A 24,195-nucleotide genomic window follows, 5' to 3' on the forward strand; every position below is an offset into this window, starting at 1 on the left:
TTGGATTGTCATGTGACGAGATTTGTTGGTTTTCCTTGTAGATTTTCAGGGCCGAGATTTTTGGAGAGCAGAGAGTAGACTATAAACGAACGGAGGCTAGATCTTGGGGAAGCGCTTGGACGTGTGGTCTTTCAAGTAATGTACCTAGTTTTACACAGACCACTGCTTAAGCCTCGATAGTATGTATCATTTCCAAGTCAAGATCTTGAATTATCGCCCCTATCGCTCCATGTAATCTACGATCCGAGCATTACAAAGCTACATTATCTCGTGGAAGCGTGAATGAATCCCATTCCCAAAGCAAAACCTCTTCATTTCTTTCTCAATAATAAAAAAAGTAAAATAAATTAAACCAAAATAAGAACCCAAAGCGTCTCATGGAAAGATGACCAAGACCAAGCAATATCCATTTTCTCCTAAGTGCTGCTAATTCATTATATATACATCCCTGAACATGGCAAATCGAAAGGTAACATCGTCATCCTCATGAGCAGCGATGTCTAATTAGCGCGAGCAGCGGGGGCCTGAGCAGGAGCTCCGGGGGTTCCAAGACGACGGCTCCTAGATTGATGGTTAGCGACATCAAGTCAAGCAGTTACACCGATGGGCCTGGCTTACATCATGGTACGGCTGAAGAAACTGATACCAATCATGAAAAGCCAGCTGGGGATGGCACTGAAGCCATAGATGACATAGCCGACGGGGATCAAGAGGCCGTTCTGGGCAAGCCAGCTATCCGTGGGGTGGAAAGCACCCTCGTAGGCAGGCTTGTTCTCGTACGTCTTCTCAGAGTGGATCTTGTAGATTGTTTCGCCGGTCACTGTGGTCGTGTTCAGGTTCACGGTGTGGAGCGTCGTGGGAGGACGCTCCTCGCCAAGCTGAGCCTGGGGGACCTGGAAGTGCCAAACGGAAGGAGCACCGGCAGACCAGATGGAGCACAGAACCTGGTTCGACTCACAGTCCAAGCGACCGAGGTTGGGCGCGGTAGGATCGGCAGAGAACAGTAGAACGGATTCCTAAATCGGAAAGCACGGATCGTTAGTCACTATGCACCTGGCCTTGCCCCTATATATTTGTGGCCCTTACGTTGAAAGATTTATCCGCCTGGTCACAGCGTCCGAAGCAGGTCTTGTTACCACCGGTGATATAAAGCAGCCAGTTCTGAGGGTCAGAGGCAGGCTCGAGGAGGGTCTGCCAGTTGCTCAGGTTGAAGTTGGTGACAACCTTCTCCTGAAGCTTCTGCTCAACCACCTTTTCGACGTGAGGGATCACGGGGGTGGCGGTTGGCAGGTAGGACTTGGCCTTGTTGAACCAACCCTGAACACGGTCCCCGATGGGAACCTGTTCTTGCGCCGCAGCCAAAGCTGGGAGGACGGGGAGCAGCTGGATGAAGCGCATGATGCTGACTGGCGAGAAAGCGAAAATAAGACGCGTTAGCGACAGGGGAACGCGAAACTGTTATGATTTGACAGAAGGGAACTCAAAGGGTAAACCAACCTGGGCTGATGAGATAGAACGAGGGGCGCACTTTGGAGGGAAAATGGACGATTCAGGAGGCCAAAGTACGGACAGCAGGCAGCGAGGAAGACGGGCACCTGGGTTGTGGTAGAATGAAACAGCCACGATAGACGTAAGTAGAAGGCCGAGAGGCGTCGACAGGTGGCCTAACTTAATCGGGCAAAGGCGAATCAGCAGTTCCCGTCGGTAGCGGGGAATCCGAAGCCCATGGAATCCCGCTAATTTCCATGGGAATTCCTGGACTTCTACGGAGTACACCGTCAACTTCGCTGGCTCTCCTTTGAGTTTGCGCATTGTCATGACCTGACAACAAACCAATGCATCATCATCCACGACTGTTGCTCGAGTCTTTGCCGGAAAGTGTCGCTCCTTGCTTATGTCACCATGATCGCCGACAGCGTAGCTAGCAGCCTCGCTAGAGAGTACGAGTCATTCTGATGCGATGAATGTTTCATAATTAGTAGACAGTGGAAGCAATGAATATCCATGCTTGCCTCGTCGTATCCCTTCCCCTTTGGGGTTTTGAGCATCTTTCTCGAAAGGCTCACGGACAATCAAGATATGGTGCCACTTTTTTAGGGCCAGCCATGTGACAGCTGACAGGGGAACAACCATGGAAGATCCTCAAATTCAGGGACTACCGGGGTGTTGGCATAAGTTATGAACATTGACATAAGATGGGGTCTTATTCTCACGACTGCCTGGTCCCGTCGTCCATTGCGCCTTCTTGATTCGGTCCCTGTCCCTTGCTTGGCCATGTTCATACATTACAACATGGTTGCTTACTTCCCGTTGAGATGTTTAGATGCACACAGCATGATTAGTCCCGTTATAATCAATCCTTGGCGACATTAGGAAAATCATTCTCTTATCAACAAATTGGTGGTATTCCGATTATTCACTGTCCGCATTTACTCCTTGCATATGACATCGCGCGATGCAGCCATTCCAGATCTATCGCCATGCCGTGACGGCCACGATGATAGCGGCGGCATTCCTCATGGACAAGAGCTTCGGTACTGCTACTGAATATGACAACGGTAAATACCTTTGCTATGAGAAGAGTGGATGCGCTACTGACGAGGCATATAACAGAACGGTTGAACATTTCTACCGCCGACTCTCACGGGAATCTGTCCTCACATCACCACGAATCCCCTCCGGGCGATTTCCCCATATGTACGGATGTGAACGGGACCTTCGTACCCTTCTGCCTTCCCATGGATGGAGCAGATGTTCATGTCGACGCGACATACTATGTGACCTGGAACGCCGACTTCTATCCCCTCAACGCGACGATTACCATTGAGCTGAGGTATTCGAACTCGACCGAGGGGGATTCGGCTTTCACCTCGGAGAAAACCGACAATAGCTACGGCTACATTCCTATGCACATGCATGGAGAATGGCTACAGGGAAAGTCGCAGAATGCATTGACATTCTATATCATCGAGCTTGATCTTGAGTCGGATCGACGAGCGAATGCTCAGCAGGGACCAACCATCATACTTCGGCACAAGCCCGTTGAGCATTGGCAGCCTTCTCCCCAGTTACCATTCAACAAAATGGCACTTTATATCGGACTCCCCGTAAGTCTTGCCGTTGTAGTGGCCGTTGTACTGGGCCTATTCTTTGGTATGCAGAACAGAAGAAAGATCGGGATTGGGAGTATCATGGGCTCTCGAGGTGCCGGATATGCGGTCGGAAAGTCCAGGAACCAACGCATGGGTCAAAACCAAAAGGAATCCGAAAGTGATGGTCCGCCGCTTTGGAAACAGTTCACGGATGAGACCGACTCGACCCTGCCCGAGATCAACCAGTCCGCCGTGTTCGATGACCTGGAGCGCACAGCAAGCTACGCATTCAATCGGGATCAGTCCAAATTCAAGAGCTGGAAATTTTGACGGGGCATTGGGCTCTGTATGAATTAGTGTGTTGGGACGAGATGAAGTAACACCGTTTTGCATTCTTTCTCGCTATGACACGGGAGTAACTGAGTAGTTCGTTTGGGGAGTATGGATTAGAATAAACATCAACAGGTGCATTAGTACAACTCCACAATTGAGTCCAGACGGGTGGCATGAGCTTATTGCCTAGGTTTTTTTCTTTCTTTTTTTTTAAAAAAAATAATTTTTTATTGCCTTTCCGCCTTCACTGTAGTCTGTACACCGTACTGGTGATCCTTTGAGGGTCGCTGGATTGTCCTGACAAAAGGAGGCGGTCTGGTTACCCAGCAGAGGCATTTAGGGATCCAACCAAGAGACTAGTAAAATATCCAGCCAACGAGAAGGGCAAGAAACCAGATTAGTACGAAAGTGTAGGTATCCAAGGTGACCAACGGCGGTGTCGGAGACGATGACGTTCGCGGAAAGAAAAATTGGAGTCATCGCGATGGAGAAGATTAGTTGGTTATCTCACCGGGTGATATCATAGTCCAGACCAGACAGTCGGTTAGGATTCACTAAGATGATTATTATTCAGGTTGTCCAGTCTAGACTCGACGTGCAATATTTCCATGTGCTGTCTACGGAGTATACTTCTATCTTATGTTGATTAATGCTGACTTTTTAGACGTTTCCTCGGTCTCAAAATTGATACGCATCATCGACGGAACCAGCGCAGGCAAACCAATTCTGCCGATGTCGGGTCCCTCAGCTAGACCCAACCCTATCAGAGGGACCTTTGTCTACTAGAACGCACTAAAACCGCTGTATTTTGAATTTCGCAAATAAGGTGATGATGCATAAGCGAAGTATGAGTTCCTACCACTTACTCAGTCGACCTATATGCTCCCCTCGAGAGGACGGATGGCAAATTTCTTTTGGTTTGGGAGTAGAATCTGCCAGTGGCAAAGTCGGTTATAATTACGCCGTACAGCAAATAGGATGAACAATCGGCAGCAGGAGTAGTAATAGCCATGACTACTAGACCGTATCGAGCCCCGGGGAAAGCGCCAGGGAGGACTTGGCTCCCCACACAAAGCGCAGTTCGGCGAGTGAAATTTTCATTTTCTGGGCCTGAATCAGGAGTGGCTGAAGGGCGCCTTCTAAACCCCACCCACTTTTTGGTCGCTCGCGGCCGATGACTCTTCCCGGTCTCCCCTGCAACTTGCGCTGCTCTGCTTCCTGCATTTTTAAAAGTACTCGTCTGGAAGATTTCCCTGTGACTCACTGTTGGTTAGTATTCTTCTTCTCTTCCTTCCTTTATTTACCCCGCCTCTCCTCTTCCATCCTTCCCTTCCAATTGTCCAACTTCATCCCAACTCGCCTCGCATCTACTCTAACATACTAGTTACTCTCTCAGTCTACCCCACCATCCCGCCTTCTTTCCACAATGTGTCCCGGTGCAGACCACGAGCCCAATGGGCAAGCCAATGGCGTTCCCACCGATGCCAATGGTAAGAGCCGTTACATCTCCTTCCTACATATCCGTACCTAACCATTCTGCAAAGGTGAACACCCCGGCTTCACGGCCGTCGAGACCCGCCAGAACCCGCACCCCTCCGCTTCTCGCAACCCCTACGGCCACAACGTCGGTGTGACCGACTTCCTCAGCAATGTCTCGCGCTTCCAGATCATCGAGAGTACGCTCCGTGAGGGTGAGCAGTTCGCCAACGCTTTCTTTGATACCGAGAAGAAGATCCAGATCGCCAAGGCCCTCGACGAGTTTGGTGTCGACTACGTGAGTCATGGAAAGACCGTTGACTGTTCACGAAGTCCCTATACTAATCACTCGCTTTGCTATAGATTGAGCTTACCAGTCCCTGCGCTTCGGAGCAGTCGAGACAGGACTGCGAGGCCATTTGCAAGCTCGGTCTCAAGGCTAAGGTATGTTGCAACCCTACGGAATACTGCGATCTGCTGCTAATTACCCGCAATAGATCCTGACTCACATTCGTTGCCACATGGACGACGCTCGCGTTGCTGTCGAGACTGGTGTTGATGGAGTGTAAGTGGACTATTACAACAGCCCAACGCATTGAAAAGCCATTGTCTAACTAGGGACTAGTGATGTCGTTATTGGAACCTCTTCCTACCTCCGGGAACACTCCCACGGCAAGGATATGACTTACATCAAGAACGCCGCCATTGAGGTCATCGAATTCGTCAAGTCCAAGGGCATTGAGATCCGATTCTCCAGTGAGGACTCTTTCCGTTCGGACCTGGTTGACCTTCTGTCCATCTACTCCGCCGTCGACAAGGTTGGCGTGAACCGTGTCGGTATCGCCGATACCGTTGGTTGCGCCTCTCCCCGTCAGGTCTACGAGCTCGTCCGTGTCCTGCGAGGCGTTGTGGGATGTGACATCGAGACTCACTTCCACAACGATACTGGTTGCGCTATTGCCAACGCCTACTGCGCTTTGGAGGCCGGTGCCACCCACATCGACACCTCCGTCCTCGGTATTGGTGAGCGTAACGGTATCACCCCTCTCGGTGGTCTCATGGCCCGCATGATGGTCGCCGATCCCGAATACGTCAAGAGCAAGTACAGGCTGGAGAAGATCAAGGACATTGAGGATCTCGTTGCCGAGGCTGTCGAGGTTAACATTCCCTTCAACAACTACATCACCGGTTTCTGTGCCTTCACCCACAAGGCCGGTATCCACGCCAAGGCTATCCTCAACAACCCCAGCACCTACGAAATCATCAACCCTGCCGACTTTGGCATGACCCGATATGTCCACTTCGCTTCTCGTCTGACTGGATGGAACGCCATCAAGTCCCGTGCTCAGCAGCTCAACATTGCGATGACCGACAACCAGTACAAGGAGTGCACGGCTAAGATCAAGGCTCTTGCCGATATCCGACCCATTGCTGTCGATGATGCCGACAGTATCATCCGTGCCTACTACCGCAACATCAAGTCCGGAGAGGACAAGCCCCTTCTTGATCTGACGGCTGATGAGCAGGCTCAGTTTGCCGCCAAGGAGAAGGAGTTGGCTGCTCAGGCTGCCAGCGGCATCCCCGTCTAAACATGACGTCTTCTACCTTTCTCTCTATCTCTCTTTGCAATTCCTTTTGGAATGAAAGATTTCTTCGTGTGTTTTTTTTTAGAGCTTTGATCATACTCCCTCAGCGGCTCCCAAGAAGGGAAGATCTATTTTTTTCTCCTTTGGTTTGCTCTTTTTTCCTTTATGATCTGATGTTATTTATGTGTCTCGGGATTCATTGGTTATGGGGTGTTTAAAAGCCTTCTTTTGTTGTCTCAACGAGAAAGAAAAAAGGATGGAGATTCGGTGTTTGTGTCCTGGAAGGACCTTGTATATAAGCAGGCCGCGAAGTGGTTGGCTGCATTTCCTACAGTCAACCGAATGGATAAATTTGGTAGCTTTCAGATCTTTCCATGTACAATATCTACTCGTAGTATAGGACAGCGGTCAAAGTCTTTCTGTGACCTGGAGAAATTCCGTGTCTGCAATCTAACGGGATTTCTGGATGCCTGCAAGTCATGCAAGGTTGCATGTGGGAACCGAGGCTGCTTTTTAGTCATTTCCTGGCACATCCGATCTTCCCACATCTTCTCCTTCCCCGTCCTTCCATCGTCGTTCTTTCTGGAGGACGTCCCCCCCTTCATTCGTTTTCTTCGATTGCATCCACGTCAACATGGCTTCGTCGGTTCTTCCGGTTGCCCTGCAGAATAAACTGCTTGGCTACCGCCGAACTCCTAACGCGCAGTTGGCCGCCCTGAACTTGGACCTGTGAGTTCTCCGCCCCCGCTCTCAGTTCCCCGTTCTCCGTTCGTCGCGCTTGCATTCTAATCAACTAACGTCGTCAACACAGCCTTCGAAACATTGTCTTTATTCTTTTTATCTTCCGCTGGGTCCGCAAGGCGTTCTACGCTGTTCGTGGTTATGGTATCTTCGGTAGCATTCGCAACGTTTACGCCGCCGTCCGTCTCTTCCTCTACTCCGTCTTCCTCCGAATCCCCGGTGTCCGCGGACAGGTGGACAAGCAGGTCTCGACCGCGATTGAGAATCTCGAGACGAAACTCGTGCCGACCGGTCCTGGTGTTACGAGATACTTGGAGCTCCCCAAGGAAGGATGGACACCCGAGCAGATCCGCGCCGAGCTTGAAAAGCTGGTGAACATGGAGCATACCCGATGGGAAGACGGTCGCGTCAGCGGTGCCGTGTATCATGGTGGATCGGACCTCCTGAAGCTTCAGACCGAGGCTTTTGGAAAATTTGGCGTGGCGAACCCTATTCATCCGGATGTTTTCCCTGGTGTTCGCAAGATGGAGGCCGAAGTCGTGGCCATGGTATGTTCCACTCTACCTGTCCCTTTGAGGTAGACATGGTGGTTGATTGATGGAATAGGTTCTTGCTCTATTCAACGGACCCTCGGACGGCGCTGGTGTGACTACTAGTGGCGGTACTGAATCTATCCTGATGGCCTGTTTGGGGGCTCGTAACAAGGCGTATGCGGAACGCGGTGTGACCGAACCCGAAATGTGAGTCGACAGGCTTTCTTCGCATGCTATCTGTCATGAGACGAATACTAATTACCACTCAAGGATCATCCCCGATACTGCTCACGCTGCCTTCATCAAGGCCTCGAACTACTTCGGAATCAAGCTGCACCGCGTGCCCTGCCCGGCTCCGGAGTATAAGGTCCACATTCCCTCTGTTCGTCGGTTGATCAACTCCAACACCGTTCTCCTGGTCGGATCCGCGCCGAATTTCCCCCATGGAATCATCGATGACATCCCTGCTTTGTCGCGACTGGCTACCACCTACAAGATCCCTCTTCACGTGGATTGCTGCCTGGGTTCTTTTGTTATTGCATTCCTTAAGAAGGCTGGATTCCCGTCGCCCTATGAAGAGGAAGGTGGATTCGACTTCCGTCTTCCTGGTGTGACTAGTATCAGTGTCGACACCCACAAGTACGGATTCGCTCCCAAGGGCAACTCCGTGGTGCTGTATCGGAACAGGGTCTACCGTAGCCACCAGTACTTCATCTACCCCGATTGGTCGGGTGGCGTTTACGCATCTCCATCCGTGGCCGGGTCCCGTCCTGGTGCGCTGATCGCGGGCTGCTGGACCAGTCTGATGAATGTTGGTGAGACCGGATACATCAACAGCTGCTTGGAGATCGTTGGCGCCGCCAAGAAGTTTGAGAGCACCATCAAGGAGCACCCTCTTCTCTCCAAGAACCTTGAAATCGTCGGCAAGCCCATGGTTAGCGTCGTGGCTTTCACAAGCAAAAATGGCGGCGTGGACGTCTATGACATGGCTGACGCGTTGTCCTCGAAGGGGTGGCATCTCAACGCCCTCCAGTCCCCTGCCGCTATCCACGTAGCGTTCACCATTCCCACCGCGTCTGCAATCGATAAGTTGACCACGGACCTTATCGAGGTCGTGGAGAAGGAGCTAGACAAGGCTGAGGAGCGGAAGAGGCAGGGCAAGTCCTATGTCATCAAGCGTGGTGACACGGCGGCCCTTTACGGTGTAGCCGGTAGCATGCCGGATAAGAGTATCGTGAGCCGTCTGGCAGAAGGCTTCCTTGACACTCTATACAAAGCATAGATGGGCTCTCTTTGCTGAAAGGATTCCATTGTTAATAAGTCTATAAAAGCGAGCTGTTTATATGGGGATCTCGTCCCGGACTTAATCGTGTCCTCGCTCTAGAACATAGTCGGTAATTTGGAGTTGAGGTGTCGCAGTTGGGCAATACATTATTTGATTGAGTTTGGTGGGAGTACATCCCAATGATGAATTTCAAATTGGTTCAATTGCCACGTGGAATCCAAATCTCAATATAATATGATAACATAGTATGTATAGTACAAGAAGTCGTTCAAACTCGACCTCATCCAACGAGACGAGATGATATTCCCCATATCTCGGCACCTCAAAATAGATCAATCAACACAATCAAAAGAACAAAATCGCTTCATGCAAAATAAAAGAAACAAAAAAACGGACATAGAGAGGGCAATACGCCGTTCTCATTCCAAAAAAGTCTTAACCCCCTCTAGCCAGAAACCAGCCAGGCCCCTCAATTAAAGTCCACGAAGCAAAGCATCCTAACAGATCTCCGCTTAACCGATGGAACCAGGCAGACTGGCAGACAGATAGACAACACGCTCATTGCTTCCGAGTCTCCGAGTTCCACACATGACGCGCCTGCGTCTCAAGATAGTATCCGGGATCGGGCTTCCGCTCCAAATGGATCTCCTGCTTCGATAACCGTCTATCGACCTCCTTGACCTCGACGAGTTCCTTGACGCGCATGATCTGACCGGCCACGGACGACGAGACGGGGTGGAAAACGGTGCCCATACGCTTCTTGAGACCGAGCGCCTTGAGCACGTCTGTTGTTCGGCGGGGCAGACCGATCGCGGAGCGGACGAGGGTGATTCGGAAGTAGGACATTTTGTTTCTTTAAACGGTTGAAATTGGAGGTAGAATTGAATCCGGTGTGGTATAGGTATTCGGTATTTGGAGGAAGTTCGGATCGCAAGGTTCGCAAGGTTCGGAAGGTCGTGTGTTTTTTCTTCTTCCGGGTTGACGGATTGCGAGACAGTCAGGTTCGGGGTAAGTGAGATGAGTTTAGATTTCGCTGATAGGATCTTAACACTTCAGCGAGTTTCGGGGTTCGAGGATCGTTCACTCCGCGGCAGACAAATGAAGCTGGGGAACCTGTCGGAATATCTCGAAGAGCGCGGGATTTTTGCCTTCCCGATTCAGTCTCGGCCAGGGCGGGGAGTCACGTGGGCTGTGTTCTGCCGTGCCGTGGGAGCGATGCACCAGACTACATACATCACTACCTCGACGGCGATTCTAGCTGGAAGGAGCTGGATGCTAAGGTAGCTGCGCTGTGCATTACCCATTCTTGTGTTTTCTTTGTTATTTGACTGTTCATCTTGCTGGTCAATTTTGAGTTCTTTAACTCATTGACATCTCATGAGGGGTTGCCGCGCATACTGACTACTTGTCTATTACATCTGCATCAGGATACTCCACTGATTTAGTTTCGTGGCTTCAACCTTCGGACAAAACACTCTCGGTCGTTTCGTTTAATACACACGCACGCACGCACACCTATATACCGTCACTATGGCGCGTGCGGCGGACCCCGACGCTACGGTAGCCATGCCCCGGCTCGAAGACATCCTGCGTCACCCCGAAGACCTCGACAAGATCGCCGGACTGAAGGCCGAATACTCGCGCAAGAAAGCCGCCGTCGACTCACAGCTCCGAGAGGGCCTCCGGAGCCAACTCGAGTCTGTACAACGCAGCATCAACGCCCTCACGGAAGGCCAACGGCAAGTCTCGAAGACCAAAGACGAGCTGCAGGGGATCGACAAGCTCTGCGCGGAATCGCAAACCAGCGTCGACGACTTCTCGCAGATCGATCGACTGGCCAAGATCCAGCGGAACTTCGAAGCGATCCTGACGATGAAAAAGGGCCTGGAGAACTTCAGCGAGGACCTGGCGGAGGTGGAGTCGCTGTTGAGAGAGGATGACGATGATCTGGAGAATCAGCCGAACTTGCTGCGGGCGCACATGCAGATCTCGCGGCTGCGGGACTTCCGCGACGAGGCGATGGACCAGATTCGTAAGGTGCAGGACCCGAGCAGCGAGTCGGCGCTGGATGATTTCTTCCAGGGTCTGGACTCGGTGATTGATTGGTTTGATGACCATCTAGGCACGGCTTGTATGAATATCATCCCGCTGGTGCAGTCGGATAACCCGAGCATGGTGGTGCGATTGGCGGTGGTTGTGATGCATGAGGAGAAAAACGACGAGACGGTTCGGGCCCTGCAGGAGGCGCAGAAGGACCATCAGGACCTGGCGGGTCGGTTCAAGTCCATGAATGTCGGTCCGAAGACGGTCAAGGGCTACAAGGAGAAGTTCATGCAGGCGATCGAGTTCTACGCGCAGAACCAGTTCGAGAACACCAAGGAGGATTTCCTGGGCAACCCGGACAACCTGGACAAGAGCTTCCGATGGTTTTTCAACGATCTCTTTACCGTCCAGCAAGGCATGCAGTCGTTGATGCCGAAGAAGTGGAAGATCTACAAGACGTACACCGATATCTACCATCGGATGATGCACGATTTCCTGGTCGGTCTGATCGACGACCCGGAGTTGCCCGCGGACAACTTACTCTCGATTATCCACTGGACCGAGAAATACTACAAGAAGATGAACAAGCTTGGTTGGAAGCAGGCCGACCTTCGACCTAACGTACTCGACGACCGCGAGCCTGATCTCATTCGGAAGTGGCAGAACGTTATCATCAGCGCCGTCGAGGACTGGATGGACCGAATCACAGAGTCCGATAGAAGGGGTCTGATCGAGAGATCGCCCGATGTGATCGAAACCAACCCCGAAGGCTTCTTCCGGACCAAGACTCTCCCCGACATGTGGCGCATGATCCGCGAGCAGATCGTCGCCTCCAGCTCCTCGTCCCGCGCCGATGTGGTCGAGGGCATTATCGACGCCATGTTCCGCGTGCTGAAAGCCCGCCAAACCACCTGGCAAACCCTCATCGACGAAGAATGCAACAAATACAAAGCCCCCGGCGGCGACCAGCTCGACGGCCTGCAGCTACTGCAGGACTACCTCGTCGCGGTGGCCAACGACCAGATCGCGTGCATCGACGACAACGAAGAGACCGGCCAGATGGGATACCTCTCGCGATTCAAACGCGATCTGGAACCCATCGTCGACCCGAAATACATGGCCTCGCGGGCCCTGCCGGAGCTGGACGCCCTGCGCGACGGCTACGTCGACCTCAGCACCTACTGCCTCTCGCAGTTCGTGGACACCATCTTCGCCACGGACTTCCGCACCACCATCCCCGAGTTCTTCACGCAGCGCTGGTACGGCGATTTCGCCATCAAGCGCATCACATCCACCTTCGAAGACTACATGGCCGACTACAGCCCCGTTCTGCACCCCTCGCTCACCGACATCCTGGTCGAAGAGCTATCGGACGAACTGCTGGTCCGCTACCTCTCGTCCGTGCACAACCGTGGCGTCAAATTCCGTCGCCACGCCGACCCTTACACGGACAAGTTCAAGGACGACGTGCTTACCGTCTTCGCCTTCTTCCAGAAATACCCGGACTCGTTCGCCGGTACCATCAAGGACAAGTGGCGCCTGGTCGAGTGGCTGGTGCGTCTGCTGGAGGCCGAAAAGGGTGCTCCCGTCGTGGCCGTCTACGAGAGCTTCAAGACCGAGTATTGGGATCTGCAGCTGTCGTGGGTCGAGTCGGTCTTGCGGTCCAGGGATGATTTTGAGAGGAGTATGGCGAGTGCTGTGAAGGCCAAGGCGGCTGAGTTGTCGGTCGAACGCGGGATGGAGACTGTGATGGGCAAAGTGCGATAGGTTGGTTTTGTTTTGTTGGATGGTTGGAGCTGCTGTGGGCAGAGAGCATGGGATATCATGGCGTCTTTAGGAAGCGCGGCGTTTGGTGTTCTGTTCAGTTCCGTTCTGGCATTATCATATTTCAGCTTCAGCGCGGCAGACAGCCTGTGCTGTAGGTAGACAATGTAAAACACATCTTATATACAACACATTCGATTCTACTATAAAACAAGGTATATCCAAGCCACAAAATACTTCTATAGAACCGACCACTTCCAAATCTAAAACCCAACCCCGAGGATAGGTAATATCAGAAACCCAAACCCCTCTGCGCAACAACCATATACTTCTCTCCCAACCTCGCATTCAACCCATCCTCGTCTCCTTCAGGATCCAATTTCTTAGCCCCCATCTCACAGATGCAAACAGAGTCGATAGGGAGATCACGAGCCCAGACGAACGGATTCGGAGTGCCCTTCTCGACTGCATCATCGAGGTCATCATTGTCGCGCCGAACAGCTTGATCTTGACCACTATTTTCTCCGTCTTTCCGACCACCGTTTGCTGTGATCGTAGTACCAATAGTTGAAGGTCTCGGTATCGTTCTATCGCCGTCAAGATAGTAATCTTTGTATCGCGCAAGCAGGTCCCTCGCGTCAAACGAATACGGTCCCTTCTTGCGGCCCTTGGCCCCGCCCAATCCTGGGGATCGGCCCCTGAGGTAGATGGTATTGACGACCGTGGCGTGGAGGAGGAGCGGTCGAGGTTTCAGCTTCGGGACCAGAGACTCTTGTTTCGACGGCGTGTTCGTGAAGGCGGGGTCTGCTTTCCTCGCCACATCTTCTGCTATCTCGACGGGCATCGCTTCGAGAAGAGAAGACTGCGTCTCAGCTAGACGCTGTGACGTTGCGCCGTCATCACTCCCTGGAGATCTTGTCTCCGCGGAGAGGTTCTGCTGCTGCTTCTGTGACGTATCCTCATTCTTGACCTTGTCCTGTAAAAACCCCGCATCTAGGAATCGATCCCTCAACAGCTCGCAGAACGGATACAGTCGCGCCGTCGGGTCCACCGGGGCGGCATATAATACGGTCGCCGAGCGTGCGCGCGTCTGTGCATGCAATGATTCCAAAGAGACAGTGAACGGGCTGGGAGTAGTGTGGTTCTCGTCATTTACGTTTTGTACCGTCTCATCATGCGCCGGCTCATTCGTTTCATCTTCGGATCTGCGAGGTCCCTTTCTTTGTGCGCGGGCGTGCGCAATCGTCTCTGCTTCTTTAACCAGTGCGACTAGGTCGAGGGACTGTAAATGTTGAATTGCGGCGTCGAGACGCTCTTTGCTGGGGAGGCTCATTACACCGAGGGTCAGGTGGAGGGTGCCGACGGGGCGGATTGCGGCATCGGGAATGAGTGGTTGGGTCGGATCTTGAGACTGGGCTTCGCCTTGGTGGGATGTTGTCGCAGGAGGGATGTCGGCTTTGAATGCTGCGAGGGAAGATTCGAGTTGAGGGAGAGACGTGGAGTTGACGAGAGGGAGACAGAGGAAGTGGGTGAGTTGCGGTCGTTTTGCTTTCTTTGCGCGGGGGTTGTTGGGTTTGGGTTGTCGCGGTTGCTGATGCTGGGAAGACATTGCGAGGGAAATGCTTGAATGAAAAGATCGGATTGTCGAGTTCAGCAAGTGTCTGGGGACAGATAGAGGCCGGAATGGCCTGGAGAAGAAGATCATCTATTGCCTTTGGTGATGATCGGGACGAGGGTTTATGCTTGGCTCTGTGGCAGATGTATGACGTCGCGCATCTCTAGTGGAGTAGCTTGAAGAGAAGTGCAAAATGGGAATAAGAATGGGATAGGTATAAATCCAACAATAAATTGAGCATCAAGCCCCTCGATCTAAACAGGTCTGCACAAAAATATCCCGAATAAAAGGTAGACGGAAGAGTTGGAGAAGGAAGGCCGGCAAAGCGGAGAAGGGCAAGCTATGATGTGATGATCACCACTCGGTCCCTTCCACTCCTCTTTTCCCTCTTCTTTCTCCTCTCCCCGGACCTCCAAACCCGCACTCCATTCCCTCAATCACTTCCCATCGATTACAAACACCACTTCATCTATCCGCTCTAGACACCATCTAAGCCATCACCATCCACCATGCTCTCCCGCATCCCCCGCGCTCTTCGACCCTCTGCCATCCGATCTCTCCGCGTCGGCCGCATCACAGCTCCCGCAGCTTCAGCTCTCCTCCCCCAGCCTCAGTCTCAACCGACACCCCTTCGTCGAGGCTTTCACGCCTCCCCTTCAATCCGCAAGGGTCTTCACCCTGAATCCGCAGATCCTCCCGCCCCAAACCCCCAGTCCAGCAATGTCGCCGGCGCCGCATACCACGTCACCGAGCCGTCGCCGTTGACGGACGGCGAGTACCACGAGTATGCCGAACACTATCTGAATGTGCTCGAGAGGGAGGTGGAGACCTCTCAAGAGGAGGGGTCGGAGATGGAGGCGGAGTATAGCGTGAGTTTTTCCCCGGGAAGGATTTCGGAAGATCGGAGGACAGGAGTAGCTCTTTCTTGTCCTTTCTCTTTTTCTCTCTATCTTTCTATCTTCCTTCCTATTCCACCTGCAATGCTCTTGTAAAACAATACAATAAGCCCATCCAATTATGTCCCAAAAGCTAACACCCTCGTTTCCCAGGCCGGAGTCCTCAACATCAGCGTCCCCGCCGTCGGTACCTACGTCTTGAACAAGCAGCCGCCCAACAAGCAGATCTGGCTGAGCTCGCCGATCTCCGGACCCAAGCGCTACGACTGGGTGGTGGTGGGCGACCAGATGCACGAGAAGCAGGACACGCGCCCATTTGTCAACGGGCAGTGGATTTACCTGCGCGACGGGTCGAATCTGACGGATTTGTTGAACTCCGAGTTGACGCTGAACATTCCGAGGGATGTGTACAGTGAGGAGTCGTCATAGATCTTTAGGGCAGGGGCTTGACGTTTTGACGGTTGTTTGCGGTGAGTTATTGCGATGAGGTGGTTGGTGGGTGATGGGATGTATTTGTCGAGACATATGTGATGTTTATGGCAATGTTTTGAGAAAGTGGGAGAGGAAATGTAGGATACAGGATATGACGGTCTTTTTTATGTTTGCAGGAAAGAGCAAGAGAAGTTCATATATTTCGGCACCAGGGACTTGTTGGTCATACTGGATGCGCAGACATCAGAAGTAAATGTTACAATAATACTATCGCTGGTTTTAACATTCCGTCAAAGAGCACTTAGACTGTAACTCTGTTTCTTCAGACCTTGAAGCCTGGATCTGAACCAGTATGACCATCGAGATATAAATCCTTCTCTCCGAGCAACCAGCTGTCCTGGGGAATCAGCGACTCCGAATGAAATTCCAATCACAACCTTATCAATCTGCCAATTCCCTCCAAAGCAAGCCCTCCGATTCCATCATGGTTCAAGCGATGCAGGATACAGCCCCTCGACTGAACGATCAATATCCGAGAACAGTGGCCAGACGCCTGGACGTCTGGATGCCATCCCGCCCTTTACTCTGCGACCCCTCTCCCTGGCGGGGGTGATAGACTCTGTCGCAGAGACAGCCCCGAACTTTAGCCATGTTATGTTGCCACTAGCAGACAGATCGACGACCCAGGCGTCCAGCCAAGGATTCTTTTTGCTGTTTCACTTGACCTCCCGATAGATGGGCGTAGCGTAGCGAGAGAAAGACGCCATACCGTAACTTCAACGGCAAGTGCGCGTATGCATTTGCATAAACCAAGCCCACGACATGTAATCCATATGCAACCCCGAATCTCAATCGAATGGAAACAAATCCACTCGTCTCCGGTCGTATCATTTAAGCCTGCACGGGCACGGCGCCAGCCGATCCATTCTTATCGTCCTGGGCGAGATCGGACTATTTCCAGCACAAGCACATGTTAGAAACGGTCGCTGGACAAGACAAGACATAAGACGAGAAGAAGAAGGGGAATATACCGGATCAAAAATCACACGAATCATCAAGCTGCAGCTAGGACACACGGCGATCTCCTCGCCGTCGCGCAGGTCATCGATGGCGATCTCGAATCGGTCGCCGCAGGGACACGGGTAGTGGTAGATTTGGACGGCGGGGTCGAAGGTCATGTCTTCGATTTCGATCTCGTCATAGATGGAGAGAGCGTCGTCGGCCATTTTGATATTTGGAAAGGTTTTTGGGTGGCTTTCTGGTCAAGCGAAAAGAAAAAGAAAGGGCGTGGAATATTAGTCTAAGAACAAAGAGGGATGATTTGATTTGATCTTATCGGAAAACTTTTGGCGGGTGGTGTCAGGTGACTGCGGGGTGGCGTTCAGCTCTTAGCAGTTCTTAGCAGGAGTATTTGGCTTATCATCCCATATCTGTTGACGGATCATAAACAACAGGGGTATCTCGCAACAAGCTAATCAAAACATCTACCGCCGCAATCTCTGAATCTCCGACCTCACCTCCTCGATCTCATCGAGCAACGTCCCATACCGACGCGCAATCTCCCTCATCGGCCCCGATCCCAAATGCGCCTTACTTCGCGTTCTGGCCGCAGGGGCCTCCGAATCCACATCCTCGTAGGCCCTGAGCTCCTCCCGCGCGAGTGCCTGGCGCTCTTCCAACCCTTCTCGAGTATCCTGCAGGTGTTGACGGTATCGACCGAGCGCGGCGACAGTCTCGGGCGTGTATATCGTTGCTGAAATGTCCAATTTCATGACGCTGTGTCGGTTGATCATCAGCCCTGCTCAGATTCTCTTTTTCCCTGTTATATCAAAGAACCAGCCGAACAGACATACCTAAGTTTCCCTTCCACGCCCTGCGCCACTGTAGCCAGATGCTCGGCCTTCGCTTTCGTAGCCCGCGCCAACGCCCCGTGTTTCGCGCGCTCCAGCAGCACCACAGTCCGTTCCATCACGGCTGCCCTTGCCGCCACAACCTCCGTAGCCGTCGCGGCCATACGGGCCCGCGCCGCCGGGATCTCCGATAATTGTAGTTGTCGAAGGCTTCGAGCCCGCTCATCAAGTCGTGACGAGAGAGGAGGGAGGCGGGCTACGGCGAGACGGCCTCGGGCCCGCGATCGTGTCGGCAGCTCCGTCGACTGTCCCGAGCTCGTGGGATCGCCCGCGTTGGCGATCTTCCGCAGGTCATGGAGGATATTCGATAGGCACTTGGAGAAGTGCGGGATCAGTGCCGCGAGATTGGAATAGAAGGCGTCGATGTCCGGGGCGAGTAGCGTCAGCGCGGTTGCTGTGTCGCCTGGGTCGGTTTCGATGTCTAGGTGTCGGGGGGAGGAGTCTAGGTAGAGGGATACGATGGCCACGGGGTCTCGATCCTGTTGGTATAGATGTAGTTCGTGTCAGTGGTGATCAAGAGACGCTTTTCGCTTTGGTATGTTCTTTGAGTTCGTTGTTCGCACCTCATCTGAGACTCCGCTGTCGGGGTCGAAAGCTAGCTTGCGGAGGGTCTGCTTCTTGATTTCTTTCTTTGCATGGCGAATGCGACAGTTCTTCAGCTCCTGTTCAAGTAGAATGCTATCAGACGTGCATCGTTTATTAAGTTTGGTTTCAAATCCTGCCAGATCGGGGGGGTTCTTCTCAAGCCTACGCACTTCGAGGGCTGCTTTCCGAGCCGGTTGCGTATCGTTGGTGCGGGTCGATCCATCTGGATGAAGTAATGTTGTCGTTAGATGCTGGTGAAGTCGTTTGAATTGGGGATTGCTCTCTAAGATTGCCGGATCACAGGGTGGAATCATATTGGGGGCTTGGCAAGGAAGATGATAGATGAAGGGTTCGGAGAACTAAACAGAACCCGGCGTGTTTGGGCTGCGTCACCGCCGAATCACTCGCCGATCCTCGCCGCTACGATGACCGAAACTCAGCATTATCAAGTCCTGCTCTACATGACCTGCTGGAGTCTGTAAAATATGCTTAAAAGTACAAAAGCTTCGGCTGTTCGCTTCCATTTTCACATTTCTTTCGTAATCATACATGCACTTGGTGCTATCGCAACCCTCTTCCCTGTCACCGAAAACCATGTCGATACGATCTCGCCGCAAAAAGGGATCAATCGTCTTGTGCTGACCCGGGGTACAAGGAAAAGCATTCCGAGCTTCATCTTCGCGGGTTCAGATGATTCCTCTTGCTCAGAGAACCGACGACACATTCAAACTTCAAGTAACCCAAGGTATCAGTCCCCAGAGTATCCCATTCTGAGCACCATGCCTTCGTGTGAGCAAGGGGAGGAAGGGGAATTAAGGACGGAGAAAAAGGTGGCAAACGAAAAGGGAAAGGAGAACAGGCGGAGAAAGGCAGTTAGCCACGCACAAATCATAGGAAAGACTATGTTGTGTGCTGACATAGGGGGATTTCGCGAAGATCCGAAAACGCAGTGCCAAACGGAACGTGGAAAATCCAGACGCAGCGTTAAGAACTCGAGGAAGGTAAGAAGAAAAAGAAGAAAGACTATGTACAGGAATCTTCTGCGCCTGATGCGTAGATAAGACCATCTTCTAACACCAAGCGGGTCGCTAAAAAAAAAAAAAAGGAAGAAAAGACAAACAACAAAAGCTTCGTTTGGTAGCACACGCAGCTAGTCACGGCGATGATAGCTCAGGAATGAAAGTGATGTAGTAAAGAGAATAGTGTCTCAGTTTTCTCTTCACCGGAGCACTGCTCTGCCAGGATCTACTCCTCTTCACTCTCTTCAGAATCATCGTCGGAGTCATCGCTGCTTTCATTCGCTTCGACGGAGGGCATCGGATCGGGCGAGCGTCCACCGCCTCCCTGGAAACGGGACAGGTTGCTCTCCAGCATGTTGATCTGAGCTTCCTGTTCATACTTGCTCATGGGCTTGTTCTTCTTGGGCTTGGGAGGCGCAGCATGATGATTAGCGTTGGTGGTGGCAGGGGCTGGCGCTTCCTCTTCTTCCATGACCTGCGGTGCGTTCTTCTTGACAAACTTGTACAGCATCAGAAGAACATCATTGGGCAATTCATCAATATCAAGCTCGATTTCCGTCTCTTGGGTGCCCTATTCGATGATGGTTAGCTGCGGCTGCCAGATAAAGGTAGAGAGGGAATAACATACCTTGAGACTTGGAACATTGCTCTGGATGATTTTGAGGGCCTCTTGCATCTTCTTATCGGGAAGGCTACTGATGCCATTGGAAATGATCTGCTTCTCATGGTACCCGAGCAAGCGTTGCTTTTCGGGCTTGGAATGTTTCGAGCTGCTGCTCTTCTTGTCCTTCTTGGCCGGGTTGAGGGCGACGGGCTTCTTGGCCTCCTTCTTGCTGGCGGATTTCCCTTTACCTCCCCCTGCCCCTCCACCTCCTCCAATCTTCTTCGATCCGGGAGGGGTCTTCTTCTTCTTCTGCGTAATGGCATCTACTTGACGCGACATCTCCTCGATCTGCTTCTGCAACAGACTCAGCTTCTCATTTTCAGACTCGCTTTCCTCAGCTTCCTCTTCGCTCTCGTCGGAAGAAGCGGCGCTGTGGTGCTCTGGATGCGGCTCGTGTGCTTCCAAATAGCGGCCCTTCTGCGCCCATTTCTCATTGAAAATCTCCTGAAATTTCTGGCCCGCCAAATAGGTCGGATCACCCACGATGTTGAATTTGAAGCAGTTTTTGAAGATCTGGCGCATATCAAGCTCAAACTCCTTGGCGTTCTCATACTGACCCGTCTTCAATTTTTGTTTCATGGTCGACATATCCATCGGCTTCTTGATGATGCTGTGGTATGTCGGGATGTTCAAGGCGACCGGATCCACAGGGAAATAAAACGGCACGGCGTAGCTGTAATGCTTTGATTTGTGCAGCTCATCCAGCAGCTCCTGGCAGAACCTCAGTTCCCACTGATACTTCTTCTTCTTTGGCTTCGTCGAGTAAGGAAGATCTCGCTTGGGAGGGTGGATGGACCGTTTAGGCCGTCCGTCCACAGTGGTAGAATCGCGACGGATAGTCGGCAGGCCTTCCGGTCCCAGCGCGAAGGTTGTTGCTTGGGGCGAGTTACCAGCCGGACGCGCAGGGGGGTTGTGCCCAATACTTGTTCGTGGCTCCCTACGGGCAGCCGAGGTCTTTTGCGATATTTTCTTGGGTTTTTTTTCCTCGACCTCCTCGGGCTTAGGCAAGTTGACCATCTGTTTATCAAAGGTGGCCTTGAGGTTCTGTCCCTCCTGCGTAACGATGTGATCGGGGCCGTTGAACTGCAAAGAATTTCCCACCATAAGAGCAAAGTCATCAACAACTGCCTGCGCCGACTTGTACTCATTGTGCTTCAACTTGCGCTCGATGGTTCCAAGATCCATGGGATGCTTGATAAATTGGGGATAGTGGGGGATGTTCATCCTGATGGGGTCGACAGGCTCCCGGTAGAAACGTGAGTCTTTCATACGCTTGAGGCTCTGAATGCCCTTCAAAAGGAACTTGTGCTGAACCTTGGTCATGCTAGCATTTCCGTTGGTTTTTCGTTCCGCGGGGCCTTCGGTCGTGGGCGTAGGGGGCTCCGGAGCCTTGAATTCCACGGGCGCCGACGCCTCATCTCCGACCTTGGTACGCTTTGCGGCTGGCTCGTCGGCGGGATCTGGCTCACGCTCCCGCGACACTTTCGTCGGAGAGGCCGGAGCTTCCGGCGCATCCTTCATCTCGTGATCTATGGTCTGTAGGGGGGGGGCAGACGGCGCACTGCTGGCAGGAGCATCATTCGATGCGCTGTCAGGGTTGGCACTGGTGGGAGGGTGATGAGGAAGTTCAGTTTTCACCGAAGGAGATTCTTGAGGCTGCTGCGATTGTCCTTCGCCACTGGTACCAGACGAGGGTTCTTCTGCCGACGGCTTCGCAACATCCTGGGAGGGTTCGGGGTCACTGGGGACAGGCTTGTCTGCGCTGGCGCCGTTAGAAGGCTCCTGCGCGGTCGGTCCACTTGAAGTAGGCTTATCTCCGACTGTTTCTTTGGTGACATCATCGGTCGCAGCAGAATCCATGTTCGAAGGTTTAGCTGCTTCGGATGAAGCGGTTTGTTGAGGCAATGCATCAGCAGGAGTCTGAGCCGGGGACTTAGGAGGCGATGCTGCGTCGGCACCATTGGGAGGGATTTTCTGATCTGCGCCGTGGCCATTCACTACAGCAGGCTTTGGCGACGCGGGCTTGTCCGTCCCATTCACTGACGCGTCTGGTTTGGCATCGGTAACGGGAGTTTCCACACTGGAAGAAAAAAGAGACATGTCAGTGACCTCATAACATACGCAGCAAACAAAAGAGAGAGAAAAGAGCATACCCTGTGGGACCACCATCGGATACGCCATTTGGCGACGGCGGCAGTTGAGGCTTCTCCTCCTTAAGAACGGAAGGGGCCTCTGGAGGCGGCGTCGCCATTTGAGGTCGCGATTATGACGCCCGCGTTGGGGACCGGAATACAAAAGGATCTAATGCGCAACGAAGCAGGTGACAGCTGGCCTGAGTTATCGGAGAGGTTTTAAAAGCGACAACAAAAATAGAACTGAATAATCTCTGCGCTATCACAGACTAAAATGAATCGAATTTTCGTAACCGGCGAGCAGCAAAAAACAGTCCCTGATTAGATGACAGATGAAGCAACAGTAACGCTGTTGTCTTGGCAGTGAGAGGGCTGCGACAGCGCGACGTTAGAAAGGTACAGGAAAGATGAGAATTAGCGCGGGTCGGAAGTGGAGAATGCGACAGGAAGGAGGAATTTATATCGCCAAGAGGCGGCAGCCTAGGAATAAGTCACGTGGGCGGCGAGGTGGTGACTCAGCGGGCGGCAGGTTCGCGATGGCGGGAGATTCCGAGAAAGAAAGCGCAACAGAAAATAAAAGAAAAAGAAAAAGAGTCGGGGTGGAGAGATAAAAGGTTGATCAGGTGATCCGCGGCTGAGGAAATTACGAGAATCTCCACACGTGCCAGACCGAGTGCCTGAGGCCAGAAAATTAAACAAGCTCTTTTGGTTTGGAAAGGGGGTCCAAAAAAAAAAAAAAAGAGAGAAGGGAAAATTAAATAAAATAAAAAATAACAAGGTCAAGGGGGCAAAGCTGCAAGTAGTGGCCGGGATGGAAGGGGTGGCCGGGGGCGAATTTAAGAGCGCGACGCGAACTAGGACGCGTGAAGTCAAGGTCCAGGGGAAAAGAGGTGGTCGGTGTGGACAAGGGCGGTCAGCGGCAAAAAAGGGGATAAGGTAGGCGTGACCGCGCGCAGCTCTCAGCTCAGCTCCAGAAACAGAGAGTGAGGAAATCGGAGGGGGTGCTAGAATCCTTAAGTACGAACGGCCGCGTCGCGCTCGTCCGCCCTCTCCCGCTAACTCCATCGGCCGGGCTAATCCCAATTATTCTAGTTCAAGCCATTTAGCAGCCGCTGATTGGCTAGACGATGACGCGTTCTACGACCTCCCTGGTATCATTGGCTGCCGCCATCCACGATGTGGGTACATTCGTCCCAGAAGTCTTCCAGGTCGGGAATATCTTGGGAGGAAGGGGAGGGGGAAAAAAAAAGATTTTGTACCTTTCAGCTTGGTCATGGTCACAACAACAACTTTTTGGCACCAGCCTTATCAATGTATCAAATCGAATAAAAAAAGGAACAAAAATAAAAAATAAAAATAAAAATGAACCCAATGATCTTGACCCAGGCACTGGGCAACTTTCCCCCACTGTCCAACAGTGGGTCTTACCATAGGAAGCACGGCACCACCAGCGAGATTGCACTCATGATAGTGACATCTTGGGTGAGATCAGATATGACATACCCAAACATTTTTTTTGTTAGGCATTTATGGCGGTCAGTCGGTATAGAACGGGCTGCATCATTATTTGGTCCGGTTTGATTGCTACAACGCCCGATCCGGGATGTGGTGATCTGCTGACCAGCGGAAACCCCAGGGCTCAAGCCCTGAACCCTCTCCTTGCAGCGCAATAGGATTAGCGCTGAGGACTGATGCAACCACCTCCACCGCCCAGTCCAATCCGGTTCTGTCCGGCCAACTTCTCTACAGTTGCTGTACATACACAAGTAAACAGAAGGTCCAGCCTCATCTTTCTGTCTGATTTGCATTCCTTTTTGTTTGCTTGCTTTCTGCAACTACAATGTACTATCTGTCTGATCTATCGCTATTAACTTAATATGTACAAGTTACTGGGAAGCAAGATAATGCGCAGGTGGCGCCCGTCGCATCCCTTGTTTAGTAGTCTCGAGGGAACTATATATATCATCGGCACGGTGCTCCGTACATTTGGCCAAATCGAACGTGCCTCGCCCATCCTTATGACTCCTCGCTTTGTATGCAGTACAGACTACTGGTTGAAGCATGTAGCGTTTGAAACCCGGAGTCTGTG

General features: G+C 52.2%; 11 protein-coding genes across 11 annotated transcripts; 5 read left to right on the forward strand and 6 right to left on the reverse strand.

Moving 5' to 3' along the window:
• Positions 1-500: 500 nt before the first annotated feature.
• On the reverse strand, positions 501-1,398 carry KD926_010122 (uncharacterized protein; the record flags this gene model as incomplete). Its single annotated transcript, XM_053102635.1, has 3 exons — positions 501-561; positions 619-1,016; positions 1,087-1,398. The coding sequence occupies 3 exons, from the start codon at positions 1,396-1,398 to the stop codon at positions 501-503; spliced, it is 771 nt and encodes a 256-aa protein (XP_052953889.1).
• Positions 1,399-2,455: 1,057 nt separating this feature from the next.
• On the forward strand, positions 2,456-3,422 carry KD926_010123 (DUF4448 domain-containing protein; the record flags this gene model as incomplete). The annotated part of the gene is made up of 2 exons (XM_053102636.1): positions 2,456-2,558; positions 2,614-3,422. The coding sequence occupies 2 exons, from the start codon at positions 2,456-2,458 to the stop codon at positions 3,420-3,422; spliced, it is 912 nt and encodes a 303-aa protein (XP_052953890.1).
• Positions 3,423-4,851: 1,429 nt separating this feature from the next.
• Positions 4,852-6,490, forward strand: hcsA (homocitrate synthase; the record flags this gene model as incomplete). Its single annotated transcript, XM_053102637.1, has 5 exons — positions 4,852-4,915; positions 4,970-5,199; positions 5,265-5,345; positions 5,399-5,466; positions 5,527-6,490. 5 exons carry the CDS (start codon positions 4,852-4,854, stop codon positions 6,488-6,490), a joined length of 1,407 nt encoding a protein of 468 aa, XP_052953891.1.
• A 631-nt stretch (positions 6,491-7,121) lies between these two features.
• On the forward strand, positions 7,122-9,043 carry KD926_010125 (sphinganine-1-phosphate aldolase DPL1; the record flags this gene model as incomplete). Its single annotated transcript, XM_053102638.1, has 4 exons — positions 7,122-7,216; positions 7,299-7,776; positions 7,835-7,968; positions 8,032-9,043. The coding sequence occupies 4 exons, from the start codon at positions 7,122-7,124 to the stop codon at positions 9,041-9,043; spliced, it is 1,719 nt and encodes a 572-aa protein (XP_052953892.1).
• A 561-nt stretch (positions 9,044-9,604) lies between these two features.
• On the reverse strand, positions 9,605-9,892 carry KD926_010126 (mitochondrial 54S ribosomal protein uL30m; the record flags this gene model as incomplete). Its single annotated transcript, XM_053102639.1, has 1 exon — positions 9,605-9,892. One exon carries the CDS (start codon positions 9,890-9,892, stop codon positions 9,605-9,607), a length of 288 nt encoding a protein of 95 aa, XP_052953893.1.
• A 684-nt stretch (positions 9,893-10,576) lies between these two features.
• On the forward strand, positions 10,577-12,856 carry KD926_010127 (SNARE-binding exocyst subunit SEC6; the record flags this gene model as incomplete). The annotated part of the gene is made up of 1 exon (XM_053102640.1): positions 10,577-12,856. The coding sequence occupies one exon, from the start codon at positions 10,577-10,579 to the stop codon at positions 12,854-12,856; it is 2,280 nt and encodes a 759-aa protein (XP_052953894.1).
• Positions 12,857-13,145: 289 nt separating this feature from the next.
• Positions 13,146-14,462, reverse strand: KD926_010128 (uncharacterized protein; the record flags this gene model as incomplete). Its single annotated transcript, XM_053102641.1, has 1 exon — positions 13,146-14,462. The coding sequence occupies one exon, from the start codon at positions 14,460-14,462 to the stop codon at positions 13,146-13,148; it is 1,317 nt and encodes a 438-aa protein (XP_052953895.1).
• A 515-nt stretch (positions 14,463-14,977) lies between these two features.
• Positions 14,978-15,793, forward strand: KD926_010129 (frataxin family protein; the record flags this gene model as incomplete). The annotated part of the gene is made up of 2 exons (XM_053102642.1): positions 14,978-15,337; positions 15,518-15,793. The coding sequence occupies 2 exons, from the start codon at positions 14,978-14,980 to the stop codon at positions 15,791-15,793; spliced, it is 636 nt and encodes a 211-aa protein (XP_052953896.1).
• Positions 15,794-16,687: 894 nt separating this feature from the next.
• Positions 16,688-17,022, reverse strand: dph3 (CSL family zinc fnger-containing protein; the record flags this gene model as incomplete). Its single annotated transcript, XM_053102643.1, has 2 exons — positions 16,688-16,747; positions 16,828-17,022. 2 exons carry the CDS (start codon positions 17,020-17,022, stop codon positions 16,688-16,690), a joined length of 255 nt encoding a protein of 84 aa, XP_052953897.1.
• A 258-nt stretch (positions 17,023-17,280) lies between these two features.
• On the reverse strand, positions 17,281-18,605 carry KD926_010131 (uncharacterized protein; the record flags this gene model as incomplete). Its single annotated transcript, XM_053102644.1, has 3 exons — positions 17,281-17,572; positions 17,650-18,185; positions 18,270-18,605. The coding sequence occupies 3 exons, from the start codon at positions 18,603-18,605 to the stop codon at positions 17,281-17,283; spliced, it is 1,164 nt and encodes a 387-aa protein (XP_052953898.1).
• Positions 18,606-19,536: 931 nt separating this feature from the next.
• KD926_010132 (putative transcription regulator BDF1) lies at positions 19,537-22,225 on the reverse strand (the record flags this gene model as incomplete). Its single annotated transcript, XM_053102646.1, has 3 exons — positions 19,537-19,881; positions 19,939-22,054; positions 22,128-22,225. The coding sequence occupies 3 exons, from the start codon at positions 22,223-22,225 to the stop codon at positions 19,537-19,539; spliced, it is 2,559 nt and encodes an 852-aa protein (XP_052953899.1).
• Between the last annotated feature and the right edge of the window lie 1,970 nt (positions 22,226-24,195).

The sequence above is a fragment of the Aspergillus affinis genome, assembly GCF_023601865.1.
Source record: "Aspergillus affinis strain CMG 70 chromosome Unknown NODE_77_length_175834_cov_85_933294, whole genome shotgun sequence".
Taxonomy (NCBI): domain Eukaryota; kingdom Fungi; phylum Ascomycota; class Eurotiomycetes; order Eurotiales; family Aspergillaceae; genus Aspergillus; species Aspergillus affinis.